This window comes from Mustela erminea, chromosome 1, assembly GCF_009829155.1.
Source record: "Mustela erminea isolate mMusErm1 chromosome 1, mMusErm1.Pri, whole genome shotgun sequence".
Taxonomy (NCBI): domain Eukaryota; kingdom Metazoa; phylum Chordata; class Mammalia; order Carnivora; family Mustelidae; genus Mustela; species Mustela erminea.
In genome coordinates this window covers 118327417-118353331 of record NC_045614.1, presented here as the reverse complement: position 1 = coordinate 118353331, position 25915 = coordinate 118327417, and the positions used below count along the sequence as shown (strand labels likewise).

Sequence of the window (25915 nt, the reverse complement as noted above, 5' to 3'; positions counted from 1 at the left end):
TGTTTCTAGAATTCTACATTTGAGTGAAATCCTATGGTATTTGTCTTTCTCTGACTTATTTTACTTCGCATAATACACTCTAGCTCCATCCATGTCATTGCAAATAGCAAGATTTCACTTTTTTATGGCTGAATGCGTATATATACGACTTCTTCTTTATCCATTCATCAGTCAGTTGACATTTGGACTCTTTCCATAATTTGGCTATTGTAGATAATCCTTCTATAAACTTTGGGGTGCATGTATCCCTTTGAATCAGTATTTTTGTATCCTTTGGGTAAATACCTAGTAGTGCAATTGCTGGGTCATAGGGTAGTTCTATTTTTAACTTTTTAAGGAACCTCTATACTGTTTTCCAGAGTGGCTGTACCAGTTGGCATATCCACCAAGAGTGTAAAAGAGTTCCATTTTCTCCACGTTCTCCCAAGCATCTGTTGTTTCCTGTGTTATTAATTTTAGCCATTCTGACAGGTGCAAGGTGGCATCTCATTGTAGTTTTCCCTGATGATGAGTGATGCTGAGCATTTTTTCATGTGTTGGTTAGCCATCTGTATGTCTTTTTTGGAAAAATGTCTATTCATGTCTTTGTCCACTTCTTAACTGGATTACTTGTTTTTGGGGTGTTGAGTTTGATAAGTTCTTATGTATTTTGGATACATTTTATCAGTATGTCATATCTTTATCAGATATGTCATTTGCAAATATTTTCTCCCATTCTGAAGTTTGCCTTTTAGTTTTGTTGATTGTTTCTTTCACTGTGCAGAAGGTTTTAATTTTGATGAAGTCCCAACAGTTCATTTTTCCTTTTGTTTCCCTTGCCTCTAGAGACATGTCTAGTAAGAAGTTGCAATGGTCAGTGTCAAAGAGGTTGCTGACTGTGTTCTCCTCTAAGATTTTAGTGGTTTCCTGTCTCACATTTGGGTCTTTTATCCATTTTGAATTTATTTTCTGTAATGTATAAGAAAGTGGTCCAGTTTCATTCTTTTGCATGTTGTTTTCCATTTCCCAACACCATTTGTTAAAGAGACTTTTTACCATTGGATTATTTCCTACTTTTCTACTTTTCCTACTTGTTCCTAATGATTCTTTCCTACTTTAGCTGACCATATACTTGTGGGTCTATTTCTGGGTTTTCTTTTCTGTTCCATTGACCTGTGTGTCTGTTTTTGTGCCAGTACCATACCATCTTGATCACTACAGCTTTGTAATATAGCCTGAAGTTAGGAATCATGATGCTGTCAGCTTTGCTTTTCTTTTTCAGGGTCTTTTGTGATTCCATACAAACTTTAGGATTGTTTGTTCTAGCTCTGTGAAAAATGCTGGTGATATTTTGATAGGCATTGCATTAAATGTGTAGATTGCTTTGGGCAGTATAGACATTTTAACAATGTTTGTTCTTTCAACCCATCAGCGTGGATTATTTCTCCATTTGTTTGTGTCATCTTCAATTTCTTTCCTAAGCATTCTATAGTTTTCAGCATATAGAGCTTTTATTTATTTCGTTAGGTTTATTCCTGGGTATCTTTTTTTTTTTTTTTTGGTGCTATTGCAAATGGGATTGATTCCTTGATGTCTCTTTCTGCTGCTTCATTTTTGATATAGAGAAATGCAACAGATTTCTGTACATTAATTTTGTACCCTATGACTTTGGTGAATTCATGTTATAGTTCTAGCAATTTGTTGGTGAAGTCTTTCAGGTTTTCTACATAGAGTATCATGTTGTCTGTGGATAGTGAAAGTTTGATTACTTCCTTGCCAATCTGGATGCCTTGTATTTCTTTCTGTTGTCTTATTGCTGAGACTGGGACTTCCAGTACTATGTTAAATAACAGTGGTAAGAGTGGACATCCCTGTCTTTTTCCTGGCTCTAGAGGAAAAGCTCTGTTTTTCCTCATTGAGAATGATACTAGCTGTAGGTCTTTTGCAAATGGTATATTGAGGTATGTTCCCTCTATCCCTACTTCACTGAGGGGTTTTATCAAGAACAGATGTTGTACTTTGTCAAATGCTTTTTTCTGCATCTATTCAGAGGATCACGTGGTTTTTATCCTTTCTTTTATTAATGTAGTATATCGCATTGATTGATTTGTGAATATTGAATCACCTTGCAGCCCAGGAACAAATCCCACTTAATTGTGGTGAATGATTCTTTTAATGCACTGTTGGATTCAATTTGCTAGAATTTTGTTAAGGATTTTTACATCCATGTTCATCAGGGATGTTGGTCTGTAATTCTTCTTTTTAGTGGGTCTTTACCTGGTTTTGGGATCAAGGTAATGCTGGCCTTGTAGAATGAGTTTGGAATTTTCCCTTCCAGTTCTATTTTTGGGAACAGCTTGAAAAAAATGGATATTAACTCATCTTTAAATGTTTGGTAGTATTCCCCTGGGAAGCCATCTGAGCCTAGACTTTTGTTTCTTGGGAGATTTTTGATTATTGATTCAATTTATTTGCTGGTTATCAGTCTATTCAAATTTTCCTCCTGTTTCAGTTTTGGTAGTTTATATGTTTCTAGGAATTTATTTCTTCCAGATTGCCCAATTTGTTGGCATATAATTTTTCATAATATTCCCTTATAATTATTTGTATTTCTGGGATGTTCTTGTGATTTCTCCTCTCTTATTCATGATTTTATTTATTTGGGTCCTTTCTCTTTTCCTTTTCATAAGTCTGGCTAGGTGTTTATTAATTTTATGAATTCTTTCAAAGAACCAGCTTCTGGTTTCATTTATTTGTTTTACTAGGTTTTTTGGCTTTTTGTTTCTATATCATTTATTTCTACTCCAATCTTTATTATTTCCTCTCTTCTGTTGACGTTAGGCTTCATTTGTTGTTCTTTTTCCAGCTTGATTAGGTTGTGTATTTGATACTTTTCTTGCCTCTTAGGAAGGCCTGTATTGCTCTATAGTTCCCTTTTATGCCCACTTTCGTTATATCCTAAAGGTTTTGGACAGTCATGTTTTCATCATCATTTGTTTCCATGTAGGTTTTTTTTTGTTTTATCTCCTTTAATTTCCTGGTTAACCCATTTATTCTTTAGTAGGATGTTCTTTACCCCCCAAGTATTTGTGGTCTTTCCAAATCTTTTCTTGTGGTTGACTTCAAGTTTCATAGTGTTGTAGTAGGAAAAATATAAATGGTATGATCTCAATCTTCTTTTATTTGTTGAGGCCTGATCTGTGACTCAGTATGTGATCTATTCTGGAGAATGTCCCACGTGTACTTGAAAAGAATGTGTATTCTGCTGATTTTGGATAAAATGTTCTGCATATATCTGTTAAGTCCATCTGGTCCAGCGTGTCACTCAAAGCCAATGTTTCCTTGTTGATTTTCTGCTTAAATAATCTGTCTATTGATATGAGTAGGTTGTTAATGTCTCCTACTATCATTGTATTATTATTGATGAGTTTCTGTATTGTTCATTATTAATTGTTTTATATATTTGTTTTCTCCCAAGAAGGGGGCATAAATATTTACAATTGTTAGATCTTGTTGGATAGACCCCTTTACTATGATACAGCGCCCATTTTCATACCTTGTCACAGTCTTTGGTTTAAAATCTAGTTTATCTGATATAAGTATAGCTACCCCAGCTTTCTTTCAATGTCCATTAGCAGAGCATGGCGAATGGTTCTCTATCCTCTCATTTTCAATCTGCAGGTGTCTTCATGTCTGAAATGAGTCTCTGGTAGGCAGAGTATAGATGGGTCTTTCTTTTTTTTTTAAATCCATTCTGATAACCTATGTCTTTTGATTGGAGCATTTAGTCGATTTACATTCAAAGTGATAATTGATAGATATGAATTTACTGTCAAAGTGTTACTTTTCTGTTTCTTTCTCATCTTTGCTGCTTTTGGTCTTTCTTTTCCACCCAGAGTCCCTTTAATATTTCCTATAGGGCTAGTTTAGTGGTCACAAACTCCTGTAGTTTTTGTTTATTTGGGGAAAATCTTTATCTCTCCTTCTCTTCTGAATGACAGCCTTGCAGGATAGAGTATTCTTGGCTGCAGATGTGTCCCACTCAGCATGTTGAATATATCATGCGACTGCCTTCTGGCCTGCCAAATTTCTGCGGAAAGATCCACTGCTACCCTTACTTGTCTTCCTTTGTAAGTTAGGGATTTCTTTTCCCCTGATGATTTTAGGATTTTTTCCTTAACTCTATATTTAGCAAATTTTACTACAATATATCTTGGTGTTGGCCTGCTTTTGTTATTTTGATGGGAGTTCTCTGTGCCTCCTGGATTTGGAAGTCTGTTTCCTTCTCTAGATTAGGGAAGTTTTCAGTTATAATTTGCTCAAATAAACCTTATACCCCCTTTCTACTCTTTTCTTCTGGTACTCCTATGATATTAATGTTATGCTTTATAGAGTCACTGAGTTACCTAGGTCTACATTCACGATCCAATATTTTTCTTTCCCTCTTCTTTTCAGCTTCATTATTCTCCATAATTTTATCTTCTATATCACTTACTCATTCCTCCACTTCTTCTATATTTGTGGTCACTACAATTCAGTTTTGCATCTTAGTTATAGCATCTTTTATTTCAGACTGATTAGTTTTTATACCTTTTATCTCTGCAGTAAGGGACTCCCTGATGTCTTCTATGCTTGTCTCAAGCTCAGCTAATATCCTTATGATTGTTGTTTTAAATTCTGGATCACACATATTACCTATATCTGCTTTGATTAGATCCCTGGCTGTGACCTTTTCTTGTTCTGTTAGTATGAATTCCTCCTCCTTGGCATTTTGTCTAGGTCTATGTCTTCTGTGTTTTAGGAATGCCTCTTGTGTTCCCTGTTCCTGAGAGTAATGGCTTTATTAAGAAGAGGTCATATACTGTCCAGGGTCTGGTGCTTCAGGAAGTGTCTCTGGTGTATGCTGTGTGCAGTCAGTTGCTGTATTTTAGCTGCTCTTTCACTCAGGTCAGTCCTCTTTAGAGTTTCTCCTTGCCTGCAATGGGGACTAGACCTTGTCCAGAGGGTAGTGAGTTTTAACTGGATGTGCTCTGGCCTGCTCATCAAAAAAGGCCTGATCCCATTTCCACTACAGTTGAAGCTTTGCAGCACTCTATGATCAGTAAACTTGGTACACGAGGGGGGCTTGTGCTGTTTTTCTGGGGGAAGGGGCCCACTGCTATTCTGGTTCTCAGGCACACTTGAACTAGTAAAAAAGCACCTGCAGAGCACAGAAGGGTAGGGCTCAGTGTAAGCAGCTGAAGCCTCCACTGTGGGCACTGTACTACTCACTTAAGTCTTTCTATGCTGATGGTTGGAGGAGAAAAATGGCACTAGTCTTCTCCCTCCTCCCTAGAGAGGGGCGTTTGTGCCCACCCTCTCCAGGAAGCTTTCACAGAAAAGCAAACAATCACTCCTCGTTTATCCCAGGCATCCCTCAGATCCTTGCCTTCACCCTGTCTGTGTCCAGGCCATCTGCTCACCTGGCAGTGCAGTGCACCCATGTTTTATCAAAGGCGTGCCAAATGAGCTTCAAAACTCCAAATGTCAGGGGTGTGGCATGGACCTGCACTGGGGTCCTCTGGTGGAGGGTCTCCCCACACTCTGGCTGGTGCTGGTTTGTCCCAGAAGAGGAGTTGCACCAACATGCAGAACCTTGGAGTCTAGAGTAAAGCGCCTGAGTCCGAGTTAGCTGCCCTTAGCAGGAGTCTCTACTTCTATGCTTAAGGGGCAGGAAAGCCCAATGGTGCCTGCCATCTCTTTTGTCTCTGAGAAGCAATGCCACCTCTCCCAGATGCACTCCAAGAAGGGGGAACCATCTCTCCCAGTGAGTCCCAGGGGATCCTCAGATTACAGCTGTCTGCCCCCAGGCCCCTGCCCTCCTTCTCCACAGGAGCACTGCAGTGTGCACCAAGCTCAACACCAGCCACGGCATGGACTTCATAAACTCCAGTCTTTCAGTTGCACTGATTGTAAAAACCCCTCTCATTTTCCCAGTCCATAGTTTTGGGAAAGCACTTTTCTGTGTGATCCCCTGTGCACTGCTTTCTCACTCTCTCTCCCTCCCTCCCTCCCTCTGGCTCTCTCTCCCTGCTCCATGATTAGGGCTCCCTCCCCTCTGCAGGACCCTTGATCATTTTCTCCCCCAAATCATGTCTCCACACCTCCTACCTTCCACAATGTGGTCTCTTCTCACCCTCTAGTTGTGCAATCTGTTCTGGTAATCCTCAGATCGATTTCTTGGATATTCAGAATGATTTGATATTTATCAAGGGGTGTTTGGGGGGAGGAAAGCACAGGGTCTTCCTACTCCTCTGCCACCTTAACTCTTCTCCTAAAAATTCTTCAACAAAGGGATTTTACATCTATGAAAGACAGGAAAACCAAGACCTGCATTCATTATGATGTTCCTCCTTAAATATTTTTTCCTTTCTTAACGGCTTCAGTATGTTTCTTGTTCATGTCAGACCTATGGATGCTGATACCTCTCCATGCAGAGGAAGGGAAGGCTAGAGAAGCAAGAGCTAAAAAAAGAAATGCCTTGACATAGAAGTCACACATAATACTTTTACAGACATCTTCACGGCCAACACAAGTCATGTGACTCTACCTGACTTCAAACAGGACAGGGAGTGTAATATTCTGCATGCCTGAAAGCAGAGAGCACCAGAAATTGGATATTGTGCAACAGTATAACACCTGCCACAAACCTAAACAATCAATTCATTTTCTTCCTAGAGATAACAAATACAACCATTTACTGAGGAAATGCTTTGTTTTCATCATCTTTTAATCTCAGTCTCCCTTGACATGGCTCAGCCTTCAGATCTTTGCAGGTATATATGTCTAAGTATAAATCTATCACATGCATACAGCACTTTACCTCTATTCCCAAATGCTGTAAATAAAGCCAGTACTCTAGAAAATAAAAAGTGTCATGTAGAAATTATTAGTAATATTCTAATAAGGAAGTCTAGTCAGATTTTATTCATTCATTCACTTATTTGGTTAAAGGAAAAAAAATTTAAAAATTCAGCATTGAGTGAAAAAGTTTGATAGCCAAGCAGGGAACCGGATCCAGAATAGAGTCTAGATAGACTCTTGGGGATAAGGGTCAAGGAAGGGAAAATGGAGTAAGTCTTTTAAAGCTAAAAGACTCTCTCTGTTCCATTTTAGGGATCAGTGTTTGACTAACTGGCTAGATCTAGACTTGCTGGTTTTGAAAGCACTGAACTGGCTCCTTGGAGGACCTCTATCTTTCTGAGTGGCTCACAATTATGGAGTCCAGGTGTCTCTGTTGGGGATGTGAAGTCCCTGACTTAACGCTATGGCATGTAGCTGCCTCCTGTCTGAGTCAGGAGTATGTCAGTCAGTCAGGTCTGCACTAGTATTAGCAAGCTTGTGGCCAGGACAGAGTTTACCAATTAATTCACCAAGTTGAATACCTCTTTACATGTCCCATCCTCCTTAGACCAAGGTAAGTCACCTGTGTGTGCTCCCATAACACTCTTTACTTACTTTATATAAAGTTAGCCATCACATTCTAATGCTGTTGAATTGCCAATTTTCCCCACTTTATTATAAGGTACAGCAGGGCAAAGGCTATATCTACCTTGATCACACTGTATTCCCAGTACCCAGTATAGTGCTGGACCAAAGGTATATACGAAGTGAATATTTTATTTTTTTGTCCCCTTCCCGTGCACAGTGATTTTTTTTTTTTTTTTTTTTTTTTTTTTTTTGATGGTGCGGGGAGAAGTTCAGAGAGAGGGAGAAAGAGTCTTAAGCAGACTCCAGGTTGAGCACTGAGCCCCATGAGGGGCTCAATCTCATGACCCTGAGATCTACAATGTGAGCCGAAACCGAGAGTTGGTCGCTTAACTGAATGCATCACCTAGGCACCACTGCAATGAATATTTTATTTTAAAATTAATGAGAGTTGGTGGGCCTGGGTGGCTCAGTCATTAAGCATCTGCCTTTGGCTCAGGTCATGATCTCAGGGTCCTGGGATTGAGCCACACTTCGGGCTCCCTGCTCCACAGGAAGCCTGCTTCTCCCTCTCCCACTCCCCCTGCTTGTGCTCTCACTGTGTCACTCTCTGTCTCTCTCTGTCAAATAAATAAAATCTTTAAAAAATTAATGAGAGTCTATATAAGACACTACTAAGCAGGAAGATGGAGCAAACCTGAATATAATTAAACCGTAATTCAAAGTCTGTAAAGAAACAATACAATAAATAGGAGAAGCCAATTCTTGTGAGGAGGAAAGCTTATTCAAACTGGGGGAATTAAATTGTTAAGAAAAAGAATATAAAATTATAAATACAAAATTTTACTTAAGTACAAAATTATACAAGAATATCAAATTATAAATACCTCATCTCGGAAGAGGTTCATGAAATTGAGGAGACTTGAAGCTTAAGCTTTGTTTCCTTCACAGTAAATGCATCTCTGGTAATAAGCGGACCAATGTACCAAAACTGTGAAGTCTCTGAAGAGTGATCAGAGATCTCTGCTGGGGATAATCAAAGATTTCACAGAAGAGATAAATTATGAACTTGATCTTACATACAGAAACAAGGTAAAAACACTGCAGGTGGGGAAAAATATGCTGAAACACACAAGTGAAAAAGAGCTAGAGACTATCTGTGAATAGTGAGAAGTGCTGTTTGGCTAGTATAGGTCTGGGTGGGGAAAGCCTTAGGATAGTGACTTTCAAACAGTGATCCTGGGCCAACAACATCAGTGTCACTTACCTCCAGCTCAGATTTATCCAGGTAGAAACTTGGGCTAGTGCACAGAAATCTATAGTTTGACAAGTACTGCTGGTGATTCTGATGCAGTTAAAGTTTGAAAACTCGGGCCTTAAGAAGTTAATTGAGCATCTGGGGCGCCTGGGTGGCTCAGTTGGTTAAGCAACCGCCTTCAGCTCAGGTCATGACCCCAGAGTCCCAGGATCAAGTCCTGCATTGGACTCCTAGCTCCACAGGAAGTCTGCTTCTCCCTCTGACCTCCTCCTCTATCATGCTCTCTCACTCACTCTCTTGGTCTCAAATCAACAAATAAAATCTTGGGGGAAAAAAAAAAGAAGTTAATTGAGCATCAGATGAAGCTATCCTTAACAAATTTAATTTCAGGCTGTTATACAAGATGGAGAGAAATGAGAAAAAAAGGATTATGACAGAAAGAGAATGAATTCTGTTCATCTCACAGCCCAAAATAAACTACAGATAAGCTAAAAAGTTGAAGTGAAAAAATACAACCAGATACTGGGTAGAAGAGAAGATTAATTTCACAACAACTTAAAAACATTCGTACCATTAACAAAATTAAAAAGCAAACAACAAACTTGAAAGAAATATATGCAACATATATCTCAGGTAAAAAGCTAAAAATTTTAACTTTCTTTAAAGAGATAAACAGCCCATAGAAAAATGGACAAAAGACATAAACTGAAAATTCTCAAGAGAAATAAATGACCAGTAAACACAGAAAATATTTAAGTTCACAAAAAACAAATACAAATTAAGATGGAATACTATGTTTTGTTTACCAAATTAGCAAAGCATTTTTTTTTTAAAGACAGAAACAACTTAATTATCCACCATGTAACTATTTAGTTGGTTATTTATAGTGGAATTCCACAGTGTCATTAACATTAACAGCATGAAGTATATTCAGGCTTTATTAAGGGAGGGGGGAGCTGCTGCAGAATAACATAATACTATCCAAATTTTTAAAACCAATTCTAAATGGATATAGATTTTTAAAAATAATAATAATGTACAGCCCCTGAGCGAAATGTTACCATGTTATCTGGGTTGTAGGATTATGGTAACTTTTTCTTTTTCTTTTTCTTTTGCTATTCATACTTTGATGTTGTTTCCATTAAGTGATAAAGATGTATCCCTTTTCTAATCAGGAAAAAAAACTGAGCTATACTACAAATGTGATAAAAAGTTGGGAGAAATAGTGAGGATTTAATACCCCTTCTGTCAAAATTGTATTAGAAGATAACAAACCCTACAACTCGGTATTCTATTGAGATTTGAGGGTTTCATCCTCGCAGCCACCACCCCCCATTAAGAGGAAGGAAAGGAAAGGGGGGGGGACGCAAAAATGAAACTAGAAAACTTACTCGAACTAATCAAAAAACATCAAGTATCCTGACTTGTGATTATGCTAAAGGACAAGTCAACATTGTAATGCTCTTCCTATTTACTTCTCTGGGTAAGGGAAAATAGTGTGGGTTTGTTTGCTTGTTTGTTTGTTTAAGTAATGTGCTGGGGGGCTGGTAGTGTTGTTTGCTCTCACTACAGAATGTTTTGAAATAAAACTTCAGCCTAGAATGTAAAGATTTTGTTTGGCACAAGGCAACGCACGAGCGAAACAATAACTTAAAATGGTCCCATACCACCCCCTTGTGGCTTCCAATGTGTCACGTCGGGGAACAGCCCAACCAGCCGAGAGGACGGAACTGTGAATACTGTTTATGTAAGTCCAGCAAACACGTGTCCATTCCCTACCCGGCAGCGGTACGAACTATATGAGGATTAATAGATACCACTAAGTCTCTTCGTACTTTATTCAGGCCATGCCAGCCAGCATTCGTAAACATTCACTTATTTGGGCTGAGTACACAAACACATACAGTAGTCGAGGTCCTAAAAAGTGAGCATCGGAAACCGGGTGTCTCTTTAAAATACGGCTTCATCTTCTGGAATAAAGGTGAAGGAATGGGAGTAAGGTCTGGAATGATTATTCTCCAGCGTTTGGGTGGTTGGGTAACATGTGGTAATCAGAAAAAGCACAGTGGATGTGGATGAAAAGACATGGACCGCAGCCCTAACTCTCCGAGTGACCTTAAGCGCATATAATACGGGCCCCATTCATCTACTTAACAAATATTTGAAGCCCGGGTGCTGAGGTTACAAAAATGAATCAGACCTAGCCTTTAGACCCTCGCTTTTCTAATTTGTAAATTGGGACCGACAACTTCAACTTACTATCAAAAATTAAACATATGACGGGCCCCCCTTGTACAGAGATGTTCATCTTTGAAACCGTGTTCACAGGTTTATTTATGCTTGTTCAATTTAATCCTTTCCACGTCTGCTCCTAGGAGCTCTAAATCGGAAAAGGAATTAAACAATCTAATCCAATCCTCTAAAATTTTACATTCATTCCACGGGGATTTCTTGAATCAAGGAATCGGCCTGAGGCCTAATAACGACCGCGATCTTCAAAATTCTCAGCCTCCTACCCCCGCGTAGTTCTTTCGTGGGGACGCGGTACAACCTTGGCAAGGCCGTCGCCCTCTGCGTCCCCAGCAAGCAGCCGCCGCTCTGGGGGCTGAAATGCCATCTGCCTTGCCTAACTCGTGGAAGACCGCTCTCGCACGCCCCCTGGAGGAACCAGGTGGGAAAGGGGCCGCTAGCTCGCCGCGCTTCTCCCACTTCTCTGGAGGCGGGAGGAAAGGCTCGGGAGCCCGTGGTAGGGAAGTTCCCTCGGCGGCCTCGCGGGGAGCAGTTCTAGGGAGTGGAATCACCCGCTAGGCTCCGGAGGGGCGGTACCCAGCCCGGAAGAACCCTGCGGCGGCACAGAAGTGCCGGCAGGGGGCGCGGGCTGCCGGGCCACCCCCGGGGGCTAAAGGCCGGTGGTCCCTCCCAGCTCTGGTGTGCGGCGTCGCCGCGCCGCCCGATCCCCTGCCCCCCCACTCTCACCTCGTCACCTCCCCCGCCCAGTCGGCGGGCCTCTGAGGTGCGCGGCGCAGGCGCGGAGCGAGGTGGTGAGTGCGGCCGCCGAGCTGGGGCCTGGGGCTTGGCGCCTGGCGGGCAGGGCGTGAGGCGCGCGGGAGGGAGAAGGGCCGGCCCGGGGGAGCGCCCGAGAGCGCGAGGGCCACCGCGGCGCCGCCCGCCGGCAGGGCCGCGCGGCCGCTCCGCCCGCACTCGGGCGCTTCGGCTACCGCCGCCGCCTCGGAGCTGCGCCTGGGCGGGCCCCGGAGTCCTGGTGAGTGTGAGTGTGAGGAGGAGCGGGCCGGCGGCGTGCGGACGCAGCCTCCCACAGGAGAGGGCAGGGAAGACCCCACGACGTCTTTTCAAATGAAACCCTGCCTCCGTTTTCAGACGGGATGGCGGCCCCTCCCCCATCCTGGAGGCAGTTCCACCCCCCGCGGAGGACGCTCGGCCCCCTGCTGCTGTTTTCTTTATGGCGCTTTTGGGGTCGGGGTTTAGGAGTCCCCGCTGGTCGCCTGGCCCTGCTGGGCCCGGCGCGTGGCGCGGGCGTGGAGGCGGCTAGGTCCGGGGGTCTCCTGCGCGGCCCCTCTGACCGGCGTGTCCGGTGGCGCCTGGGCTCCCGAAGCCGGTCGGTGCCAGGCTGGCCCCCCGCGGTGCGGAGCGGCTTGGGGACTCGCTGCGAATCCCTTGTTCGCCCGCAAGCCTCCGCGGCCGAATGCAGCCTGGCGCTCTCATCTCGGGCCAGTGGCCTGCCCCCCCCTTCGGGTGCCCCTACACCCCTTTAGCTTTTCTTTTTCAGTACAACCTACGACGCGAGTAATTTGAAATAATTTCAACTACCTCTTTGCGAAGAGGTAAAAATTTGGGCAAAGACTGGTAACTCAAGTTGGACGTACCGTGGGTTCTGGTTTAAAAACTCTACTGAAACATTTTTGTGTTTCAGTTCTTTTAAAATCTGGAGAATATGTACTTATTCTGAAAGGAGGATGAAAAAAACTTGCTTTTAAAACCTTGTAAAAATAGAGCTTTTGATTGTGAATACTTGCCTTATTTTTATACCAGTTAGAGAGTATTTATATGAGATGAAAGGCCTTCGATGTCGATCTGTTTGATACAGGTACTGATTGCGTGTTAAATGGCATTTTGTACAGACATTCTTGAAAAAAATGACAGGTGGAGAGATGCTGATAGGTATTTTGTAAGTTGCTTTTAAAAAAAAAAATCAATGTTTCATGTGGCATGGTATCATTTTTGTAAATGTAGAACATACATATGTATACCTTAGCCTAGGAAAATGTCTAGATGTCTGTATACCAAAATGTTAACAATGTTTTTCCTGGGTGAATAGATTCAAAGTGATTTAATTAATTTAAATTAACTTATAACCTGCTGTGACATGTATTACATGGGTTGTTTGTTAAATGGGGAAGAGAGAGTGAATGAGAAGGTGACTCAAAATCTTCCCCGTGAGAGGAAGACCTAGTGAGGAGGTTGATAAGACATCTTTGAGTAAAAAACCAAACTTCTTCATCAGGGCAGTTATGTATACAAAAAGCACATAAGAATATTTGCTGAAATGAAAGATGTTAGCATTTCTGGTCTTGAGTAGGCATCTTAGCATCATGCTGAAAGGGTGGGAGTCAGACCTTTCCTGATCAAGGTGATCCTATTCCTCTCACCTGACAGCCTGAATCCAGGCCAGTTTGAAAGATTAATTTTTAGTGCCATGCTTGGTTTCCTTTCCTTGCTTTTTCATTCTTCAAATTGGAAAGAATTTAAAGTGTGTTCTGAAATAGCAAGAAGCTACTTTAATGTTGGGCCAATAGTTTTCATTGTTCTCCCGGACAGTTTTAGAACATGTAAAACATGAAGTTTAATACCCTGGGCTGTATAAATTCTGGAAGTATACAGAAGAGGTATTAGGAATGAGTCTTAAGGTTTTAGTTTGTGGCATAATGAGAAGTTTTTGAATGTACTTGATTGGGAAGGGTTCAAGGAATGCTATTTGTATTAGGTAAGCCATTTTATATAGAGATACTACTTCTATAAATCTAACTGTTGTCAGTTTCTTTGGGTGATTCCCTTCCCTTCTTCCTGTTGGTGACTAAGAACTGGAAGATGTAACGTGCTGGTAATAGTGATTAGCAACAAAAATTACTTACACAGTTAGTTGTTCAAAACTCAAGAGTCAGAAGACATGATTTTTCAGCTCTGGTTCTGCCACTTAGTTACTGACTTTCACCTCATCAGTAAAATTGGAGTGAGTTTGGTGGTAACCCTTCTGTGTACCTCACAGGATTGTGAAGATCAAATAAGAGGAGAATGCTCAATAAACTGAAAATCACTGTCTTATTACTGTATGATCACATCACTTATAAAGCTAATAACCTAGTACCCAGAACCTAGTGAAGCAGCAAAAATAGTGTGTGCACCTCAAGTACCTTACCATTAGAAACAAGATGGTCTCAGTAATAATATCAAGTTTACCTGCTATGTATATGACTTTGATGATAAGAAAGGCAGCATATAAAGCTGGCAGAGAAAATGTCCATTTCTTTTTCTGACATTCCTTACTTGGCCACTTCTACAGTGAAAGAACACTAACCTGAAATGGAAGAGGTGATTCTGATTCTGACATTAATCTGTTACCTGAATTATAACTCCCTATTTGTATCTCCCTATTTCCAAAGCATGTGCTATAAAATTAGATCCTTACTCAGATTCCAGTGCTACCACTTACAAAAAATTTCCTGGACTTGATTTTACTATGCCTTGGTTTCCTCATCAATTGATACATCAATCAGTACATCAATTGATATATAATCAATTTTGAGGGAGTGTTGTATATTTTTCATATTATAGGATTAAATAAGATAAAGTGGCCTGGCACATGATTGGTGTTCAGTAAATGGTTATTGTCCTTGTATTGTTAAACAATCTGTAAGGACTTAAACAGTTCAAAGTCTGATTTGGTTTGCTTTCATTATGGCTGAATAACCAGATATATATTCCTATTTTGGTGTTAAAATATAGCTATAGTTTTAGAAGGTAGATTCATTTCAAAGAAATATGACACATGTATATACTCACATATTTATCAGTTTTTAGTGCTTAATACAATATGTTCAAAAGATTATTTATACTTGAATTAATTCCATATAACTTTCCAGTTAATTAGAGACCTGGTGCCATAGTATTCTTGAGTCTCAGAAGTGAAATACATTTTTGCTAATGTGACTTCGTGTTTTTTCCTACAGGCATTTTTTACCATCTGTGAAAATTTCCCTGTAGTTCATTTCTCCTCACTACAGTGTTAAGAATTATACCAAGTAAGTGGAATGTGATAAAAACCATTTAGTCAATTTTATAACAGTCCATTGGAATTTAATCATTTAATGATTAAACAAAAGTTGCTATCTGTTTTGTTCTAAATAGAATGTTGAATGTGACCTTATAAGTAAGAAAAGAATTTTTTCTTGAAAATCATATTCTGAGCTTCTATGTGATGAGTATATTTTCTGGAAATCAGGGGACCGATACAGATTTTTCAAGGGCGTATATCCACCATTAGCTTGAAAACTGTATCAGAATATTCCCAATTGTAAGAAATGTACCTGTCATATTAATAGGGTACTATAATGACTTTTTTAAATAAAAATAATTTAAGGGCATGGTTTATTGTAATTATCCTGTTCTTAAAATTACATCAACATTTGAAATGGACTTCTCAACCTCACCAAGAAAAAAAAAAAGTATTGGTGTCCTGCCTTTAAACTTGAACAGAAAAGTAAATCCAGGGATGCCTGGGTGGCTCAGTTGGTTAAGCCGCTGCCTTTGGCTCAGGTCATGATCCCAGGGTCCTGGGATCAAGTCCCACATCTGGCTCCTTGCTCAGCAGGGAGTCTGCTTCTCCCTCTGTGTCTGCCTGTCACTCTGCCTACTTGTGCTCACGCTCTCTCTCTCTCTCTCTCTGACAAATAAATAAATAAATAAATATCTTTTAAAAAAAAGAAAAGAAAAGAAAAGTAAATCCAAAATATAAATGGAAGCATTGTTTAACACTTCTCTTACAAAGTAGATTTTCAAGTGATGCACATACTTCTTATTCCCAGCAAGTTCTTTAGTTAGGAGGAATTTTTATAAAATATTAACAATCTTTATTTGTGACATTTTTGTTAAATTTTTCCATTTTTAGATTGCAAAGATATGAATGAATATCCTAAAAAAAGAAAAAGGAAGACATTACACCCTTCTCGTTACTCAGGTCAGTGGATTATTTTAAATTTGGGCCCTGGATTGAGTCCCATGCAATTGTATTCTTATCCATTTTCTCATAAATGATCAGATAACAGTTAAATATCTGGGTCAATTTTTAGGTAAGAGAAAGCTTTAAGTTCTTTAAATACATATTCCTCATTGTCCCACATGCTTGGCGCACATCAGAAGTTTACAGACATTATTTAATATATATATACAACTGAGTAGTTGATAGATATTTAAAATTAGATATCCAGAGTTGCATGCTTATACAGCATTAATTGAGATTTGCTTGTGTGTTCTTAAGGTACATTAACCTTGGTGGAAGGTATTTGGATTGTTGGGGATAAATTTTTTATCCTATACATTATTTTCAAAAATGTGAACTTTATTTTGATTGTGTTATTTTAGGTCCTTTGGTTGAGGTTGGCTCTACTATCTTGGCAGTAAGTGAGGTCTTAAGAAGAGAAGTCTTTAAAAAAGAAAGAGAGAGAGAGGTCTTTGATTTGACTTATGCGGAATTTAAGAAACAAAACAGAGAAAGAAAAAAAAACAAAACAGAGGAGCATAGGGGAAAGGAGGGAAAAATAAAAGAAGATGAAAGCAGAGAGGAGACAAACCATAAGAGACTCTCAATCGTAGGAAACAAACAGGGTTGCTGGAGAGGAGGGGGGAAGGGGAGGGGGTAGCTGGGTGATGGATATTAAGAAGGGCATGTGATGAATGAGCACTGGGTGTTGTATCAAACTGATGAATCCCTGAACTCTACCTATGAAACTAATGAAACTAATAATATACTGTATGTTAATTAATTGAATTTAAATAAGTTTAACTAAATAATAAAGTATATGTTGGTGCAAAAAAAAATAGAGATCTTTGTTGCCACCTGTAACTAATCTCACATATCTATATTTGAGATAGTCTCTAGCATACCTGCTAGCCCACCCAAGCTACACATTCATTCTTCATATCTGAGGAAATTAAGCCTGGTTTACTGCCTCTTAACCTCTCTCAACAAGACTTGAAATGACTATTCAGAAGCCCTCATTGGTCCTCAGACTATTTCTCCTGTGCCTTACTTTCTTTTCATTACATGGCAGATCTTCTTGGTAGTTAATTCAGTGTTAATTCAATGTTTTTTGCAGTTAATATATTTATCACGTATTTATAATGTGTGGAATTCTGACAGTAAGGCAGATCTGTCTTTGTGTACTTCAAGTGTTATATTGTAAATCATGTAATTGGTGGTTCTTGCAAAGCTCAATGTCACTATCAGATCTGAAATATAGAGGCTTTCAGAATTGAAGGAAATATACTTTATTACAAATATGAAAATTTATATATGGTGGATAAAGTGATGGCTTTACATGTTTAATTGTTTACTTGAAATTTTAAAAATTTTCCTCTTATGTTCAGATTCCTCTGGAATAAGCAGAATTGCAGATGGATTCAATGGAATTTTTTCTGATCATTGTTACAGTGTTTGTTCTATGAGACAACCGGACTTAAAATACTTTGACAACAAAGGTATATCTAATATTTTCCAAAATATCCTTTAAGTTGCTTTTATATATTTTTATTTCTTACTTGAAAATGTGGGTAAAAGTTATGACTTCTAAATGGCACATATTCAGTTTGTTTAAATGTAAGGAAATTGGGTTTTTTTGTAAGCAAGTATGAATTTTTAATTTTTAGCATTATTTCAGACCTGTAAATAAAAAGCACACTCTCCTAAGTCCATTTTAGTGGCAAGGAATTGGTGGAAAATCAAGACTGACCCAGAGCTGGGAGCATTTATGATGAAAGGTTAGGAATAGTGTTATACACAGTTCTTCCACTCAGCTGTAGTCTAAAGGGCTAATGGAAAGGAAGGAATGGAGAGTGAAGCATTCAGTGTTTTTCAGTCTTAACATCTTTTGTTGAGTCTTTAAAACAGCATTGGGTAAATGATAAAAATTTGCATTTGCTCTCTTCTTTGCAACCATCAAAACTGCCAATTTCCTTGAGCTCCTACCAGAGGCACAGAAATATATTTTTTTGAAAAAGCATAAGGAGTTGAAGATATTTGTATGAACTCATGTTTGGCTTAATGGAGACACAGATGGTTACATACAGAGATAATTATAGTTATGTCTGTGTATATGGAGCACTGTACAAACGTGTTTACTCTGTTAGTTGAGAGGGCCTAAAAGATATGACACCCCAGTGGGAGTGAGTCCAGATTTTGTTTTTAAAACCATTCTCCAATAAAAAGAACTAGCACTTGGAGAAATGGTTGATTTAGTTCTAAGGTGGGAAATACATAAGATGAGCCTGGAGCATTTTGTAGTGCCAGAAAATAAGGAAGTACTCAACACGCGCACATGATCCAGGTAGTCAGAGGAACACAGGAGCCAACTAAAGAGCTCCCAGTAGTCAAAGCTGAAACAATTTAAGGGGAAAAAAAAAATTAGAACCCCAAAATATAAAATAAATATTCCTGAGTCCATATAGACGTAATTGAATGAATAAGTTAGAAACTGTGTAGGAGAATTCCAAATTATTTATGTGGACTCTTCTCCCTCAAGGAGGTGGAACATAACTTTCCACTCCTTAAATGAGAACTGCATACAGGGACTTTGTTCCAAAACATAGAGTATGGAGAGTACTCTATGGAGAGTCTTCATCTTGGGTCGTGGTCTCAGGGTCCTGGGATCGACCCCCACATCGGGCTCTCTGCTCAGCGGGGAGCCTGCTTCCCCCTCTCTCTGTCTGCCTCTCTGCCTACTTGTGCTCTCTGTCAAATAAATAAAATCTTTAAAAAAAAAAAAAAAAAAGAGTACAGCAGAGAAACCTGATCAATACTACTTCAACCAGGTGATCACAGTCAACATCTACAGTAAAAAATCATGTAAGTACTATGTACCCTTGATATGATGTGATAAAAAAAAAGGCAGCTTGCCTCTCTGGTCTACCTCTAATAACCCATAATCCCAGTCTAATCATGGGGCATCCTACAAAATACCTGATCTCTACTCCTCAAAACTGTCATGGTCATCAAAAACAAGGAAAGTCTAAGAAACTGCCACAGCTAACAGTATCCTAGAGAGAGAGATGACAGCTAAATGGAATGTGAAATCTTAGGTTCTTGAAACAGAAAAAGAACATTAGGAAAAAATTAAGAAAATCTGCTTAAGTATAGACTTTAGTTAATACCACCTTACTGGTATTGGTTATTAATTGTAACAAATGTATCATATTAAGAGCATAGAGAAATTGAAATGTAAGAGAATGGAGAAACTGAATGCAGAATATATGGGAATCCTCTGTATTATCTTCTCAAATTTTTTCTGAGAACTCCTAAAAATAAAGTCTTTTAAGAACAACAGTGACATGATATTGAAGCCTAGTTTTTTCTACTGACCTGTATTTCAGTTTCCCCATGCTAACTTTGAAACATGGGGTCTGGGCTGAGGGAATAAAGGCTTATTACTCAAACTCCGTAATTTAAACTGAAAATTCCTAAGTTACTTTAATAAGTATATTCTAGTCCAAATGGGGCACAGATGCAAAAGCAGTTGCTTGTTTGGACAGATTATTTTGTGTGTCTGTTGGATAACATCTCTTTTCCTGGCTAAGTCTAAGTCCTTTAGTTCCTGTGGGAGTTCAAAATTTTATTTAAAACATTTAGTGCTTTGTTTAATAGTAATTAATATTTAATGCTTTGATATATATAATATTCCAAATCTCTTTTTACAGATGATGATTCTGATACAGAGACATCAAATGACTTGCCAAAATTTACAGATGGAATCAAAGCCAGAAATAGAAATCAAAACTACCTGGTTCCCAGTCCTGTACTTCGAATTCTAGACCACACTGCCTTTTCTACAGGTTAGGGAAACCAGTTGATAGCATTTGCTTATTTTATATAGATGAATGAAAAAATTTTTGCCAATTATTTATTCATTGGGTCTTATTTAGTGATGATAATAGACGTGTTATATTTTTCAGAAAAATCTGCTGATATTGAAATTTGTGATGAAGAGTGTGACTCACCTGAGTCAGTCAACCAACAGACTCAAGAGGAAAATCCTATAGAAGTTCACACTGCTGAAGATGTTCCAATTGCTGCAGAAGTACATGCAATTTCTGAAGATTATGATATAGAGACAGAAAACAATTCCTCAGAAAGTCTTCAAGACCAAACTGATGAGGAGCCACCAGCTAAACTTTGCAAAATTCTTGACAAGAGCCAAGCTCTGAATGTGACTGCCCAACAGAAGTGGCCTTTACTGAGAGCCAATAGCAGTGGTCTCTATAAGTGTGAACTTTGTGAGTTCAACAGCAAATATTTTTCTGATTTAAAGCAGCATATGATCCTGAAGCATAAGCGTACTGATTCAAATGTGTGTCGAGTATGCAAGGAAAGTTTCTCTACCAACATGCTTTTGATCGAACATGCCAAACTGCATGAAGAGGATCCCTACATTTGTAAATACTGTGATTATAAAACAGTGATTTTTGAGAACCTCAGCCAGCACATTGCAGACACCCATTTTAGTGACCACCTCTATTGGTGTGAGCAGTGCGATGTACAGTTCTCCTCAAGCAGTGAACTCTACCTACATTTCCAGGAGCACAGCTGTGATGAACAGTACTTGTGTCAGTTTTGTGAACATGAAACAAATGATCCAGAAGACTTGCATAGCCATGTGGTAAATGAACATGCATGTAAATTAATTGAGTTGAGTGATAAGTATAACAATGGAGAACATGGACAGTACAGCCTCTTAAGCAAAATTACCTTTGACAAATGTAAAAACTTCTTTGTGTGTCAAGTATGTGGTTTTCGGAGTAGACTTCATACAAATGTTAACAGGCATGTTGCTATTGAACATACTAAAATTTTTCCTCATGTTTGTGATGACTGTGGGAAAGGCTTTTCAAGTATGCTAGAATATTGCAAACATTTAAATTCACATTTATCTGAAGGGATTTATTTATGTCAATACTGTGAATATTCAACAGGACAAATTGAAGATCTTAAAATCCATCTAGATTTCAAGCATTCAGCTGACTTACCTCATAAATGTAGTGACTGCTTGATGAGGTTTGGAAATGAAAGGGAATTAATAAGTCACCTTCCAGTCCATGAGACGACTTGATTATTTTCTTTACCTGCCATAATGTTAATGTAAAATAATAAATTTGACTTTTTTGGAGATGTTAAAATGGATGATTTTAAACATAACTTATGAGAATTGCTTTTAACAAGTAAGTTTTTTAATTGTCCAATTTTCTTGGCATTGCTACATTTTTCAGTATATAATGGTATCCTAAGTGTGTTATTTTCAGTGCATGATAGTTTTAACCACTCTTGGTGTCTGTCATCTTGTTTCTTACAGAACCTCTGATTTCATGAATTGATGAGAAACAGATGTACTAAAGAAACTAGACTACAGTTTTCCTTTTGTAACCATGGGTGCTATTAACTTTTTTAAACTCAAGACAAACTCAGTTTTTCCATCTTTGAAGTCATCAAAGTACTGCGTTATCAGAACTTAAATACAATGTACCATACAAATAAGTCCACAGATATTTCCATTTATAAGAACCCAAACCCTCCCAGATAATCCCCATCAGGAATTATCTCCAAGACTCAGTGGACTCTCCATCTGTATTATTCTTTTAACAACACTAGGAAGCAAGTGTTACAGTAGGAAGGGAAGATCCAGTTTTGTTGATGGTTTTTTTTTAAATTCTCATTCTATTTTAGCCCCTATCTCTGAGTTAAATGATTTTAAAATGAGACTGAGGAGGAACTGGTAAGGGGTTAGACAATAAAAAGTAACATTTTAATAGCTCAACATTTTCACAATTCATTTTCAGTTATGTAACAGCGAAATAAGCTCAAACTGCTGATGACAAATCATTTGACTGAGAATACCCACTGAAGTATTAATCTGGAATTACAAAGATCTAGCAGATGAGGGGTTCTGGCTTTCTTCTCGGCTTGTAGATGGCCATCTTCATTCACATGGTGTTCTCTTTGTATGCAAGTCTATTTCTCAAACTCCCCTTTTTTATAAGGTCACTGGATTAGAGCTAACCTTAATGACCTTATTTTAACCTAGTAAAGATCCAATCTCCAAATAAGGTCATATTTTGAGGTACTGGAGCTCAGGACTTCAACATTTGAAGAAAAAGAGACAAAACCACAATTCAGTAGCAGCTTCTTAAATAGCAATATGCAAAGATACGAGTTTGTCTATCATTGAACTCCAATGAACTCCTACTAACAAACAGTATTGTTCAGGAATATTGATACAGTTGAAGAGATCAATTTATGACCTATGGTGTTCCCCCTACAAGAACTGTGGAAATTTAGTCTATTTTGAGAATGGTGGCAGCAACAAGTTTTCTCAAAAATAATCATTTTTGGCTCTACTTTTGTCATATATGCATAATTGTATTTTTAGAAACTCATCTGATTTGAACATATTCCAGGTAGGGCTACCTGATAGAAATGTTTCTAAGACTTAATATCAGAGTATTTAAACTGGAAGAGAAGCTTAGAAACCATCTGGTCTAAACCCTCTAGTTCTCTTAAGTTTCTTGTTGAAATAGGCCAAGGTCACAAAACCAGTTATAGGAGACAGGAGTGGAATCCAAGTTATTTGGCCTCCAGTCCAATGTTTCCATTACACCATGTTACATTAAAATCCAAGCTTTGTCCTTGGGGTGTTTTTCATGACTACTTAACATAGCTGTTTGGCTGCCTTCTTGGTAATTCTTTTTTTAATGCCTTTTTAATATACATCCACCTTCAAGAATTTTATTTTTAGGAAACAGACTTTAAATAAATAATGCCTTAGTGGGTTTTTTTCAATTTTGTATTTTATTACTTTACATTTGATCACATTAGTAATCAAATTAACGTAATTGTAATGAAACCTCAAGAGATATTAATCCAAATTTAGACCCATGTAATTTTGTACTTTTTACTGAATCTGCATCTTGAATACACATCCCATTGACAGTTTGCCCAATAAAAACTTTTTGCTTTTACTCCACTTTCAAATAAGTCAATGACAGCTGGTTTATATTTTTAGCTTAAAGAACTTCTTCAGAAAAACAACCCTACCTAAAAAGAGATTTTTTCTAACTACTTCTTGGTTTTTCCCCCCAAAAAAGCAAACATTTCCACTGAACTCTCTTGTGATTTAAAGCACAGTTCAAGTCTGAGAATACATAATTGATCGTGATGTTTATTTGCACTACAATAGGATTCTTGGCAGCAAGAATTCTTGGGCCATTTTATTTCTTGCTTTTTTTATCTTCACCTTGCAATGAGTTATTACTTATGAAATTCCAAATTTCCCCTGTACTCCAAAATTTTAAAGTGATTGTGCGCTATTCAAAAGCCTCTCTTCTGCTCATAAATTTGCCAGTTTTACCATTTTAAATCAACTCTCTTAGATTTCATGAATGTGTGTCATCACATACTAACCGGTTTCTCCGTTTCACAGGGTCCATAGTGTGTTGTTAGGTGATTGCTGAGTTACTGGTAGGTGTAGTAAATGTAAGGTTTTGTGTGTGTATGTTTGGAATAACACTATTCCTAATTTTTAAATCTAATTTGCAAAGCACTGTATTACTTAATTTCTGGCACTTTACCATTAACCTTACTTTTGCTTCTTTTGTCAGTATTACTACTTTTTGTAAGAAGTTTAATATGTTTCCCAAACTACTATGATTAATTTTTAGCAGATTTTAATGCTTAAAAGCACTATGACTTACACAAACTTGAGAAAGTTTATGAAAATCAAATGGCCCCAATCCTCTTGGGAATCAGATTGGTTTACCAAAAAATCAATATTTGTTAAGAATTTAAGTGAAAACAAATAATTAAGACCAAGCATCCCAAGGAAAAGCAAATTTGGTTACTCAGGTTTACCTATATGTTTTACACAGTCTGATTCCTGGGGCATCTGGGTGGCTCAGTTGGTTAAGCAACTCCCTTTGGCTAAGGTCATGATCCTGGAGTCCTGGGATCAAGTCCTGCATTTGGCTCTCTCCTCGCAGGGAGTCTGCTCTCACTCTGACCTCTCCACTCTCATGCTCTCTTGCTCTTGTTCTCTCTCTCAAATGAATAAATAAAATCTTTGAATTAAAAAAAGAAAGCAAAAACAGTCTGATTCCTATAAATTAAGATCAAATTTGGGGATATATATTCCTTTGCCTATAACTTTCAGTTCTGGTGACTAAAGACAGAGTATCTACAAGAATTTTCATTCAAGGCATTTAGGTTATGGATTTACATATACTTATATTGGTTTAGCTTTCCATAAAAAAATCTTTTAAGACAACATTCAAATCTAAGAGAAGAAATGTATACATTCATGTTGTAAAATATAAATTCACAAAGCTAAAAGTAATTTACATGTTCATATGAAGTTATGCATTCAATTTGTAATTTAAAAAATTTTAAGACTGCGTTCTTTTTTTTTTTTTTTAAGATTTTATTTCATTTATTTATTTGACAGAGATCACAAGTAGGCAGAGAGGCAGGCAGAGAAAGAGGAGGAAGCCCGCTCCCTGCCGAGCAGAGAGCCCGATATGGGGCTCCATCCCACGACCCTGGGATCATGACCCGGGCCAAAGGCAGAGGCCTTAATCCACTGAGCCACCCAGGCACCCCAAGACAGTGTTCTTTGAAGCCTACTTCATACTCGTCATTGAAAATAATTTCTGGATAAAGACTTCCTGTATTAAAGCATCAGTCATCACAACCTCCTTAAGTTCATTCTCCTTCGTAATCCTGGTGTTAAACTGGTAACTACCCAAACCCAAATAAATCTTATTTGTGAAAAGTAATTTCTTTATTCTAAAAAGAAACAATTTTGGGGGGCAGCTGTCTGGCTCAGTAGAGCATGGGACTCTATCTCACGGTTGTGAGTTCAAGTACCATGTTGGGTATAGAGATTACTTAAAATCATTTAAAAAATGAAAAAAAAATCTCTCACATTGCTACATAGAAATATCATATTACCTACTAGTCTTATTCCCACATTTTAAGAAGGTTGATTATTTAGACAGCTTTTTAAAGGAGTTTTTATTATTAAAAGGTTTAAAAGTGTGTTATTTTTTGTTTAAAAAGGCAAGTGAGTATAACCTGAATAGTCTTTTTCTTGCTAAAAATATTGAACTGAATGACTTATACCCTGAGAAATTTAGTGAAAAGTATGTTTTGAATGAAAACTCAAAAGTTTTCTAGTTTTTAACCTTACCCAGATAGTGTCCACTGCCAAAAAACTTTTACTTGAAATGACCGATACTTTTGTTGCCCTTCTCTTTAGAATAACCTGAGAGCAGGAATTGGAATCATACCCATCAAATGTAACTTCTGGTGGGTAATTTTTTTTTCCTTACTTAATTCTCTGTGTGAAGGCCATTCACCATTCTGTTCTAAATTTGAATTGACTGAAGTTTGAGAATATTAGATTCTCTTTTCCTGCCTACCCTGTTCATTTTATTTAGGGTCACCTCCATTATTCATGTTTCTAAAACATATTTCTCAAATAAAATCTATGGTTGATTATCTTCATCTTTACAAGTCTTCCATACCTCCAGGAAGTCTCATAAGATTAAAATTTTCCCAATTAAAAGGGCAAAAGTAAATTTGTTTTCTTTAATTCTTCTATTCTCCAAACTGTTAATTTAACTTTCCTCACACCATATACCACATCACTGGTTTCTATACCCTGTAAACATTTTACATGTTCCTCTCTAATAGCAGTTGGCTGTGCTGAATTTATAAATTTCAGTGAATCTATCTTGGGTTTTAAGAAGCAGAATATCATGGCACAGATCTTAATAAATACTTTTTTATGGTCATAAGATTATGGTTAAGTTCCTTATGGCATTCATTCAGTGTTCTTTACTGAATAATTAAAATACTGAGGTAGAAGAACTAACCTAGAA

The 25915-nt window shown here is 38.2% G+C and overlaps 1 protein-coding gene across 3 annotated transcripts; it reads left to right on the top strand.

Annotated features, from left to right (window-relative positions):
• Positions 1-11423: 11423 nt before the first annotated feature.
• Positions 11424-21153, top strand: ZNF639 (zinc finger protein 639). 3 transcript variants are annotated; one of them, XM_032340339.1, is made up of 7 exons: positions 11424-11745; positions 14950-15021; positions 15888-15956; positions 17366-17476; positions 17696-17755; positions 19688-19822; positions 19943-21153. In XM_032340339.1, the coding sequence occupies exons 3-7, from the start codon at positions 15899-15901 to the stop codon at positions 21094-21096; spliced, it is 1518 nt and encodes a 505-aa protein (XP_032196230.1). In that variant the 5' UTR covers positions 11424-11745; positions 14950-15021; positions 15888-15898; the 3' UTR covers positions 21097-21153. The 3 variants fall into 3 exon arrangements, with proteins under 3 accessions (XP_032196230.1, XP_032196222.1, XP_032196234.1); XM_032340331.1 differs by lacking the exon at positions 11424-11745 and adding an exon at positions 11752-11966; XM_032340343.1 differs by lacking the exons at positions 11424-11745; positions 17696-17755 and adding an exon at positions 11752-11966.
• The last annotated feature ends 4762 nt before the right edge of the window (positions 21154-25915 follow it).